Source organism: Notothenia rossii (assembly GCF_949606895.1).
Source record: "Notothenia rossii genome assembly, chromosome: 2".
NCBI lineage: Eukaryota > Metazoa > Chordata > Actinopteri > Perciformes > Nototheniidae > Notothenia > Notothenia rossii.
This window is the reverse complement of record NC_136904.1, coordinates 94,806,139-94,818,638: the sequence shown is the minus strand read 5'-3', so window position 1 is coordinate 94,818,638 and position 12,500 is coordinate 94,806,139. Positions and strand designations below refer to the sequence as shown.

The 12,500-nt window shown below is 42.7% G+C and overlaps 1 protein-coding gene across 5 annotated transcripts in view; it reads right to left on the bottom strand.

Annotated features, from left to right (window-relative positions):
• The window catches only part of LOC307028973 (abl interactor 2-like), a 38,674-nt gene that overhangs the window by 14,426 nt on the left and 11,748 nt on the right, over window positions 1–12,500 (bottom strand). For 3 of the 5 annotated variants that reach the window (XM_079664421.1, XM_079664423.1, XM_079664425.1), the window contains exons 2-4: window positions 12,029–12,196; window positions 4,829–5,005; window positions 1,379–1,396 (exon numbers count right to left, since the gene is read on the bottom strand). In XM_079664421.1, coding sequence (XP_079520547.1) covers window positions 1,379–1,396; window positions 4,829–5,005; window positions 12,029–12,196 — 363 coding nt within the window. The remainder of the gene's footprint in view (window positions 1–1,378; window positions 1,397–4,828; window positions 5,006–12,028; window positions 12,197–12,500) is intronic. The other 2 variants (XM_079664422.1, XM_079664424.1) reach the window with 1 other exon arrangement.

Here is a 12,500-nt window from a genome sequence, read left to right as displayed (position 1 = left end):
AAATTGTAATGTATGCAGATGACTCAACAATATATTATGCAGCATCAACTACAAGAGAGTTGACAAATCTTATGAATAAAGATCTACTACTGATATCAGAGTGGGTCATAAATAATAAGTTGGTACTTAATGCGGGAAAAACAAAATCGTTATTAATAGGATCAAATCATCAGTTAACAGGTGAACCAAAATTGCAACTACATTTAAACCATATTGAAATTGAACAGGTCAAGGAGACAAAATTGCTAGGTATAACCCTGGATCATAAATGATCTTGGTCTAAACAAATAGATAATGTTGTCTGTAAAATGGGAAGGGGTGTGTCAGTTGTAAAAATAATTGCAAAATATTTGCCAATGGATGTCAGTAGACAAGTTTTGGATGCTTTGGTTCTGTCGCAGCTTGATTATTGTTTGGTTATATGGTCTAGTGCTGCTGAAAAAGATTTAAACAAACTACAAGTAGCACAAAATAAGGCAGCCCGATGTGCACTGCAGTGCTCCTACAGAACCAGAGGCACTGAAATGGTTAACTGTCAGACTGAGGTCAACTTATATTTTATTACATTTTGTCAGAAATATTACAGTGACTCACTCACCAGATATATTATCACAAAGGTTTATAGCGCAATATGCACAACATAACTATCAAACACGACATACAATAGAAGGAAGGTTTGTATTACCCAAATCTAAATCAGGGACAGAAAACAGTACAGAGCCATGATCAGCTGGAACTCTTTACCGGTTCACATCATTCAGGAACATTCTCAAGTACATTTCAAAAGGTTGCTAAAAAATTATTTAAGTATTATAAAGTAAATTTGAACTGTGCCTGTGGCTATGTATGTATATATTATGATGTAAACTTATTTGTATTTACTTTTGTTTGGCCTTAGGATGGCGATAATTGGATGACCATTTTAGTTTTCACTTCATTTCACTTTAAATTCCATGCAATTATGAGCTGTTTTGCTTTGTTTGAATTTTGTTTTGTTTTGTTTTAATTGTGTTGTATGTTTTGAGTGTGTGAGGACCCAGGAAGAATAGCCAATGCTCATGCTAGTGCCAATGGGGATCCTAATAAAGACAAAGACAGACAGGGTTTAACTAAGGCCTCATCTTAGAGCCTTGGAGCAGAGAGGACAGGAACACAATGTCATGGTGTGTCTAAATAAATCAGGACGTGTAGATAACTCCTGCTACATGCTCTACACTGTTTTATTTCCATGTATTGAAATATAAACTTTAGAAACTAACTTTCTGCTCTTAGTGCAAAGTACTTCTTATCTAATGTAATCGTGGAAGTCTTCCTCCCTCCGTTACATGCAGTATAGGAGGTGTATTGTCCAGGTGTGTTTGAAGGTGTGTGTCCTTACCTTGAATCTCAACAACCACTGAGCAGCGAGAGCAACAACAACAACAACAACAGGAGGAAGAAGGAGAAGAAGAAGAAGAAGAGAAGTTTCTAGAGGTTAGTGTCGGTGTAAAAGCTGCATGCAGACAGAAAAATATTAGAACTAAGAGAGAGAGAGAGAGAGAGAGAGAGAGAGAGAGAATAGAGAGAGAGAGAATAGAGAGAGAGAATAGGGAGAGAGAGAGAGAGAGAGAATAGAGAGAGAGAGAATAGAGAGAGAGAGAATAGAGAGAGAGAATAGAGAGAGAGAGAGAGAATAGAGAGAGAGAATAGGGAGAGAGAGAGAGAGAGAATAGAGAGAGAGAGAGAATAGAGAGAGAGAGAGAGAGAATAGAGAGAGAGAGAATAGAGAGAGAGAGAATAGAGAGAGAGAATAGAGAGAGAGAGAGAGAATAGAGAGAGAGAATAGGGAGAGAGAGAGAGAGAGAGAATAGAGAGAGAGAGAATAGAGAGAGAGAGAGAGAATAGAGAGAGAGAATAGAGAGAGAGAGAACATGTCATAGTGTGTTTAAATAAATCAGAAAGACTAGATCATTCATTTTTCATTCTTCACTGAAGCGCTTCACACTCCTGTGGATCGGACACATTAACACACACAGTGGAAGAGGTCACACACACACACAGTGGAAGAGGTCACACACACACACAGTGGAAGAGGTCACACACACACACAGTGGAAGAGGTCACACACACACACAGTGGAAGAGGTCACACACACACACAGTGGAAGAGGTCACACACACAGTGGAAGAGGTCACACACACACACAGTGGAAGAGGTCAAACACACACAGTGGAAGAGGTCACACACACACACACAGTGGAAGAGGTCAAACACACACACAGTGGAAGAGGTCACACACACACACACACACACACACACAGTGGAAGAGGTCACACACACACACACAGTGGAAGAGGTCAAACACACACACAGTGGAAGAGGTCACACACACACACACACACACACACACACAGTGGAAGAGGTCAAACACACACAGTGGAAGAGGTCAAACACACACACACAGTGGAAGAGGTCAAACACACACACAGTGGAAGAGGTCACACACACACACACACACACACACAGTGGAAGAGGTCAAACACACACAGTGGAAGAGGTCAAACACACACAGTGGAAGAGGTCAAACACACACACAGTGGAAGAGGTCAAACACACACAGTGGAAGAGGTCAAACACACACAGTGGAAGAGGTCAAACACACACACAGTGGAAGAGGTCAAACACACACACAGTGGAAGAGGTCAAACACACACACACACACACACACACACAGTGGAAGAGGTCAAACACACACACACAGTGGAAGAGGTCAAACACAGACACAGTGGAAGAGGTCAAACACACACAGTGGAAGAGGTCACACACACACAGTGGAAGAGGTCAAACACACACAGTGGAAGAGGTCAAACACACACACAGTGGAAGAGGTCAAACACACACACAGTGGAAGAGGTCAAACACACACACAGTGGAAGAGGTCAAACACACACACAGTGGAAGAGGTCAAACACACACACACACACACACACACAGTGGAAGAGGTCAAACACACACAGTGGAAGAGGTCAAACACACACACAGTGGAAGAGGTCAAACACACACACAGTGGAAGAGGTCAAACACACACACAGTGGAAGAGGTCAAACACACACAGTGGAAGAGGTCAAACACAGACACAGTGGAAGAGGTCAAACACACACACAGTGGAAGAGGTCAAACACACACACAGTGGAAGAGGTCAAACACACACACAGTGGAAGAGGTCAAACACACACAGTGGAAGAGGTCACACACACAGTGGAAGAGGTCACACACACACAGTGGAAGAGGTCACACACACACACACACAGTGGGAGAGCTCAATCACACACAGTGGGAGAGGTCACACACACAGTGGAAGAGGTCAAACACACACAGTGGAAGAGGTCAAACACACACACAGTGGAAGAGGTCAATCAGCCATAACGTTCAGAGCCCTTCTTCAGATCTTCTCATGTAAAGCTAGTTACAGTCAGGATTTAGTAAACAACGTCTAAAATGTAATTGTGACACAATCGTTGCTTATTAAACAACAAGCCAATATTTCAAGGATGCTACATCATCGAGTGCCGCCGAAGGACTGTTCCAATCTCCAGCATACTTGGAATTCCACCGAGGCCGCGTCCTTGGTTTGGGGGTAATTTCGAGGCTGCACATGGGTAGACTTCGCGTCCTTCAAATCCCCACAATGCTTTGTGCACGGATCAATTTCAAAAACCCTTTGCGGAGAATGGCTGAACCGACGCAGCACACATTGAAATCTAAGTATGTAGTGGCGTAGAACATGTGTTGGTAAATATGTTGCTTTGTTAAATTTGTTATCACCAAAAATGTGTTCCGTGAAAGTAAAGCAAGTTCATAATTAGATAGACATCGTGAGGTATTTATTTTCGGTACAATTTATGTTGAAACCGTTAGAGAGAGTGGCACACTTGTTAGCCTGTTCCATTCTTCTTTGTTTTCCGAAGCCGTGGCTTGGAAGTATACTTGCTTCGTTTCTGAAGGAAGTGACTTGGAAGTATGCGACTACCAAGCCAGCATCCTCGAGATTGAGAAACGGCCACCGGGTGTTTCTCAATCGCGAGGATGCTGGCTTGGTAGCACATGTCTTCTGAGCGTCTTGCTTCAGAAGCGAGGTAAGAATGCTTCCTAGCATTCGGAAAACGAAGAGTGGAACAGGCGAGCAAGTGTGCAGGTGTGCGTCATATGAGAGGCCCCGCCTTACATTTTCCATCAAAGATTTGGGGAAATTGGTCCGTGCGCAAAGCATTGTGGGGATTTTAAGACCGCGGAGTCTACACATGTGCAGCCTCGAAATGTCTCCAAACGAAGTACTCCGGGCTCGGTGGAATTCCAAGTATGCTGGACATTGGAACAGTCCTTCGGCGGCACTCGATGACGTAGCATGCTTGAAATAGTGGCTCTGGAGCAGCCTTCCTCGACATTGAGAAACACCCCATGTCTGTTACTTGAAAAGCTAATGAGCTGCTGCTGGCCACGCCCCTCTGAGAGATGATTGGTTTAAAAAAACACAAAGGTGCTTTTTATTTGTCAGATAGTCTAGAGATTTTCTTTCACGGTCAACATACAGTATATATATTTGTTCACTCTATGTACCATGCCTGTTTTTCGGCACGCTACTGTGGTAGTTGACTTATTAAAGCGTATCTTAGTGAGAACCTGCCTTAGTGTTGCTATTAAAAACTTAACAAATATCAATTCTGCTGAGTTTGTAAAGGCTGCAAAACATATGAGCCTGAGTCTGGGCTCTGTTCGTCACTACTGACTCGACCGTTTTCTACTTCACTAAAAACCTGATTTTTATCTGTTTTCCCAGCTTTCCTCCCACCTTGACTCCGTGCCCGATGTCGTCGAGCACGTTGAAGTCGATGGGTTTCCTGATGAAGCGCACCGGCCTCTCCGGATTGGACGGAGCGACGATCTTATGAGAGCGTGTCGTGTTCTTATTGGTCGTCAGGATGCCGATCTCCCGCCGAGCCACCTTCTCTTTGTGGATGTCAACCGTCTGGAAGGGTGGAGAGTAAGAGTGGATTTCATGGATTTTACTCATGGGGCAAGTTTAACAATAATAATACATTTATGTAACGAGTGCTTTTCAATGAACTCAAAGACACTCTACAGGGTAGACTACATTAAAACAACACACTTAAAATATATAAAACTTGGACGTTCTTCGTGAATTTTGCCGTGTTTCTGTATTCCAATGTTTTTCAGAAATGTTGAAAAATGTTCAGAATTCAACCCGGTCTCACGGCATTTCGTGTCATAGTCACGAATGTAATCTATTGATTCGTGTTCACTAACACGATATTCCCATTTTTTTCGTGTCACACAGAACGATTTTAAAAGTAATGTATTTCTGTATGTTTCGTGCCTGCTCCAAATAATAACAAATTAGAAGGAAAAAAAGATTTATAAAATACAGATGTCAGTATTCTGAGGCTGAGAGCCATTTATTTTCCTCACTGACGGAAACAAAAGTCTGACATTATACGATTGAAAATAAAAACAATAATCGAGGCTTGATATTGAGTAAGAAGATGTTTTTATGAACCCCACAGCTTCCGGTCTTCAAAGACCCGACCGGACAGAAAGACGCAGGCATGAAACACACTACCAATAGAAATACATTGCTCTTAAAGTCGTTCTGTGTGACACGAAAAAAAGGGGAAATCGTGATGGTGAACACGAATCAATAGATTACTGTGATTTCGTGACTATGACACAAAATGCCGTGAGACTGGGTTTCTTCATAAAAGCTTATGAAGCGTTAACACCAAGATTAGAATCATTACTTAAAGAACGGAGAAAGCAGCTCGAGTGATCTAGAATTTGAAAATACACAACCGAAAAAAATCTGCCTTTTCCTTCAGACTTCCTCACAGAGCCCCTCCTCCAACACACACCAACACACACATGACCAATGAGGGCAGAGATCAGTTTGTGCACAGATGGAAGGCTGACAGGCAGGTAGGCCATCCAGTTACTTTAGCCGGCTCAGATGATTGGTCGTGCTTTTTACAGCGCCACGACTTCCACAGATGACCACTCCAGATTCCACTTCAGATATTCATTGCTCTCGGGACGTTAAGAGCATTCCATGGAATAAAAAGTGTTTCTGAAGTGAATGACCTACCCCACCTTTAATGTTTTCTATATCTATTTATAAATCTCTCTCAAAGACCCCTCTGAGTAACAGTCTGAAAACGTGAGCACTGCGGGAGTTATCTTCACACGTTCCTCACGCTGCAGATACTAGAGAGTGTCGTGCTCATTGAGATGCATCAAAACCTGCGTTATAATCAGGGCCAGCTAGATTAAAGATCTGCAACTCGGAAAACACTTTAAGATTCATTTCACCCACAAGAAAAGATCAATATAAAAACAAGGAGAAATTGAATACAAATATGGCTTTTTATATAAATGTAGGAAGTTCAAGTAAGAATGTTCAATAAAGAAATGAAAATAAAAACAAAGGTATTAATATATACATAAACAATAATAATCTGCAATAAAAAAATCTAATTTGAATTATGCAGTTAATGTCAATTAATAATATATATATGTATGTTAGGCATTTGGTTAAGATCAATGTCAATGATTACTTTGAGACTTTCCAATATACCGCCAAAGAATATACCTCACATAACTTTTTTAATACTAATTATGGAAAAATAATGAGTATTTCAGGATTTGTCTAAAGATACAGTGAAACCATGTTTACGTTTTATCTATACACAAATGTACTAAAACGGTAAAGGTCTTAAAGCTCCCCTATCATCCTCTTCTTCATCAATATATCACAGGTCTCAGATATATCCAGAGCCTGTCTCTGATTGGCTGAAACACCAAACAGATCATTGCAGCATTACCCATAATCCCCTCTGTTTCAGCCCTGTTTCCAAAGTGCTGATTCTCTGTCTGTTACTTTAGATGAAAATAAGGAGCCCCTCCCCACGCCCCTCTGAGAGACATTTGGTTACAAAGAACTCAATGGTGCTCTAGGAGGAGATTCAGGTGATAAGGTGGGGGGGGGGGGGGGGGGGGGGGGGTTACCTTGGTTGCTGATTGGCTAATGGTTACTCAAGACAAAACATTGTTATGACATCATCAAGTGGCCAAAATCTGAGCAGCTCATTTTCAGACAGGTTTTTATAGAAATGGATCAAAAAGAGAGAGAATCTTTGTTCCTGAAACTTTCAGGGTCTCTTTCCACAGAGGGGACACATGTTGATGTAGAAGAGACATGAAGAAGAGGGGACACATGTTGATGTAGAAGAGACATGAAGAAGAGGGGACACATGTTGATGTAGAAGAGACATGAAGAAGAGGGGACACATGTTGATGTAGAAGAGACATGAAGAAGAGGGGACACATGTTGATGTAGAAGAGACATGAAGAAGAGGGGACACATGTTGATGTAGAAGAGACATGGAGAAGAGGGGACACATGTTGATGTAGAAGAGACATGAAGAAGAGGGGACACATGTTGATGTAGAAGAGACATGGAGACGAGGGGACACATGTTGATGTAGAAGAGACATGAAGAAGAGGGGACACATGTTGATGAAGAAGAGACATGAAGAAGAGGGGACACATGTTGATGTAGAAGAGACATGAAGAAGAGGGGACACATGTTGATGTAGAAGAGACATGAAGAAGAGGGGACACATGTTGATGTAGAAGAGACATGAAGAAGAGGGGACACATGTTGATGTAGAAGAGACATGAAGAAGAGGGGACACATGTTGATGTAGAAGAGACATGAAGAAGAGGGGACACATGTTGATGAAGAGACATGAAGAAGAGGGGACACATGTTGATGTAGAAGAGACATGAAGAAGAGGGGACACATGTTGATGTAGAAGAGACATGTAGAAGAGGGGACACATGTTAATGTAGAAGAGACATGAAGAAGAGAGGACACATGTTGATGTAGAAGAGACATGAAGAAGAGGGGACACATGTTGATGTAGAAGAGACATGGAGAAGAGGGGACACATGTTGATGTAGGAGAGACATGAAGAAGAGGGGACACATGTTGATGTAGAAGAGACATGAAGAAGAGGGGACACATGTTGATGTAGAAGAGACATGAAGAAGAGGGGACACATGTTGATGTAGAAGAGACATGAAGAAGAGGGGACACATGTTGATGTAGGAGAGACATGGAGAAGAGGGGACACATGTTGATGTAGGAGAGACATGAGGAAGAGGGGACACATGTTGATGTAGAAGAGACATGGAGAAGAGGGGACACATGTTGATGTAGGAGAGACATGAAGAAGAGGGGACACATGTTGATGTAGAAGAGACATGAAGAAGAGGGGACACATGTTGATGTAGAAGAGACATGAAGAAGAGGGGACACATGTTGATGTAGAAGAGACATGAAGAAGAGGGGACACATGTTGATGTAGAAGAGACATGAAGAAGAGGGGACACATGTTGATGTAGGAGAGACATGGAGAAGAGGGGACACATGTTGATGTAGGAGAGACATGAGGAAGAGGGGACACATGTTGATGTAGAAGAGACATGGAGAAGAGGGGACACATGTTGATGTAGGAGAGACATGAAGAAGAGGGGACACATGTTGATGTAGAAGAGACATGAAGAAGAGGGGACACATGTTGATGTAGAAGAGACATGAAGAAGAGGGGACACATGTTGATGTAGAAGAGACATGAAGAAGAGGGGACACATGTTGATGTAGAAGAGACATGAAGAAGAGGGGACACATGTTGATGTAGAAGAGACATGAAGAAGAGGGGACACATGTTGATGTAGAAGAGACATGAAGAAGAGGGGACACATGTTGATGTAGAAGAGACATGAAGAAGAGGGGACACATGTTGATGTAGAAGAGACATGGAGAAGAGGGGACACATGTTGATGTAGGAGAGACATGAAGAAGAGGGGACACATGTTGATGTAGAAGAGACATGAAGAAGAGGGGACACATGTTGATGTAGGAGAGACATGGAGAAGAGGGGACACATGTTGATGTAGGAGAGACATGAAGAAGAGGGGACACATGTTGATGTAGAAGAGACATGAGGAAGAGGGGACACATGTTGATGTAGGAGAGACATGAAGAAGAGGGGACACATGTTGATGTAGGAGAGACATGGAGAAGAGGGGACACATGTTGATGTAGGAGAGACATGGAGAAGAGGGGACACATGTTGATGTAGAAGAGACATGAAGAAGAGGGGACACATGTTGATGTAGAAGAGACATGGAGAAGAGGGGACACATGTTGATGTAGAAGAGACATGAAGAAGAGGGGACACATGTTGATGTAGAAGAGACATGGAGAACAATAGGTGACCTTTAAAATTAAGGGGGGATTAGAAAGGTGTTATGAAACACTCGTCCTCCAGAAGGTTGAATCGTCTCAGTTTTGAATGTCTGTAATTCAGATTAAATATCAAGCTTTAATTCCTCCGTAGGAAAGGCCACGTTAGAAGGAAGCAGAATGAGAGCTTGGAGGCAGGAAGCCCTCTTGTTGCAGAAGGGAGTAAATGAGGGGCTCGCCCACAGAGCAGATGTGACTGAGAGCTGTGATTATGCACTGAAATAACATCTCGTTATCATTTCAGAAGCCTGCAGCGCCGACAACTCGCCGTACTCCTTCAAGTACTCTGTGTGTCCATGTTACTGCATGGAGACACAGCTTCTCCTCCAGCTGGTGAAACACAATGACTCTACAGAGCCTGAGAGGATCCTTCACTGAAGCTCAGGTCTAACAATAATACGTTACAAGTGAAACTGTGTGTGCTTTTGATGAAGTACAGAAGTGTGTATTTATATCTGAAACAGTATCTAATAGCTATAAGTAATAACACCTGCAGTGGGATATAAAGAACAATGTGTGGTTCTAATGTAATGGAGTAGAAGTACAGAGTAGTGGGAAATGTAAATATGTCTTAATAAGGCCATAAGCAGACCATCACATGCAGAGCGACCCACACACACACTAGAGGAGAGGGAACATCACTCTGAGCTGAACAGGAACTCTTTAAATACAATCAGTGAATGTACTGTTAGTGTTCATGTGTGTGTGTGTGTGTGTGTGTGTGTGTGTGTGTGTGTGTGTGTGTGTGTGTGTGTGTGTGTGTGTGTGTGTGTGTGTGTGTGTGTGTGTGTGTGTGTGTGTGTGTGTGTGTGTGTGTGTGTGTGTGTGTGTGTGTGTGTGTGTGAGGTGTTGGTGTGCGCATGTGAGGTGTGTGTGTGGTGTGTGTGTGTGTGTGTGTGTGTGTGTGTGTGTGTGTGTGTGTGTGTGTGTGTGTGTATGTGTGTGTGTGTGTGTGTGTGTGTGTGTGTGTGTGTGTGTGTGTGTGTGTGTGTGTGTGTGTGTGTGTGTGTGTGTGTGGTGCAGAGTGTTGTGTAAGACTCATGCTTCACCTACAGACGCTTTTGTTTCTCCCACCGGCTGATATAAACACGAGTCTCTTCTTCTTCTTCTTCGAGTCCCAGATGGAGGCTTTCAGAGAGTATATAAATATAACTTCCCGGAGTCTGAGGCCGTTCAGTTTAACCCTCATCTCAGTCTAATCATATCAGTGCAGCATTGTTGACAGTTTGATCCGTGTGCTTCTGACGTGATGAAAGCATGAAGCTTTGAATTGACATGTTTGTCTAAACTGAGTTGATGGTTGAAAATGAGCCCAAGACTTCTGCACTCATGAGTTAAAGACTCTTTGGATATCCAATGACTGTGAAAGAGAAGCAAGACTGGGAGACGTTTGGGTGACGGCAGCATCAACGTGACCCATGATCATAACTTCAGTTTTGTCCGCATTTAGCTGCAGGAAGTTTTGTGAAACCCACTTGTTGATATCCCGGAGGCAGTTGATGAGATTACCAGTGTTAGGGAGGGGTGTCATCTGCATACAAATGACCACTGATGTTGTCTTTACGGATGATGTGCAGAGAGGGAGCATGTAAACAGAGAAGAGAAGTGGCCCCAGCACAGACCCTTGGGGCAGAATCCTGCATCGACGGGTCACCGCAAAACATTCCGCAGGTGGTATTTTTTCAAACGCTTTTTTTCCGGGTTCGATTCTGGGTAAAACAAAGATGGTCGGGTTGCGGGTGTTGCATAATAAATATATTAAAATAATAATAATTTAGTTTAATGTTTGAATCCTCAGACCTCTCCCCCGCGGGACCGTGCATAATCATAACCATCAGTCTGCTGCTGAGCGCGCCACATTCTGAATGGCTGAGGTGAAGCTCTCTACGGAGAATACAGCATTTTCAATAACACTTCCTCAAGAGCGAAACCCATCGTCTGGGAGGCTTTTGGTGTCCTCCTAGATCAGGGGTTCCCGACCTAGGGGGCAGGCCTCAGATGATTTGAGGCCAAATATCATATTTATAGTTTTTTTTAAATGAATTTTTAAAAATATAATTGTAAAGCAATATATGATTGTCACTAAAAGCCTCGTCTCTACATTAAAATATAAAACATAATTGATTAATTAATTTGAATACAAATTCAAGTTCGTATTAAATGCATATAAAGACAGAAATGTATATTCTTCTTCGTACAGCGGGAATCCAAATGAATGAATCCTGAGTCCAATAACCATCGAGTCACTCCAATAGTGCTCCTTAACTACACTCTCATCCTCCTTTAACAACACACTTCACATTCATCCAGTAGTTGTAGCATCTTTGAGACTTTGAACTGTAATTACCGCTGCGATCAAGTAAAACCAGGATGGACATAAAGTCATTAAAAGCTTTGAGAGGAGCCGTTTCAGTACTATTATTTACTCTACAACTTTATGGTTCTGCTACAGTTCTTTGGCAATAGGTCTAACATTGTTAAGAATGGAGGAATCAATGAAGGGCTTTTTTAGAAGTGGCAGAACCAGCGCAGTTTAAAAAACCCAGGGACAGAACCTTGGTAAATGTTGTTTTAATGTTAAACCCTTAAAGGAGCCCAGCTCATTGGCTGTGCACGAGGTGAGTTTCAGTGAGTATAAAGGCAGCGGAGCATGTGGTGCATTCGGACCTGAGAGATGTGGTTGATGGAGCTCTCCATGCGGCGCAGCTGCGAGGCCTGGATGTCCAGCATCTGCAGCACGTTGTTGGCCAGCGTGTTGATGAGGTACGCCACGCTGGCCAGAGACTGCGTGGTGTAGCTCTTGGTTTCCTCCAGCGCTCGCTCCTTATCCGCAGCCTGAGGGACAGAGACATCATCACACACAGTTAGAGGTGAAGCACTACATTACTGCTTCTTGTTCTTTGACCCTAAGTTAAGAGGGTGTCCATGTGTGTATGCTTTAGTATTCTTAAGGCCTCCCACGTCTTTAATGACTGTGCATGTCAGTATAACATGTCTCCTCTTGTTTGGTGGGGGTCTTTGCTTTGCAGTTAAAGTCCTTATGAGTGCACAATTCGTTCCTTTGCTATAAAGGAACTACACTCCACTTTTATTACTATGTTTATTTTGGGCATCAAGTGAGATGTTTGTTTTTGGAGCT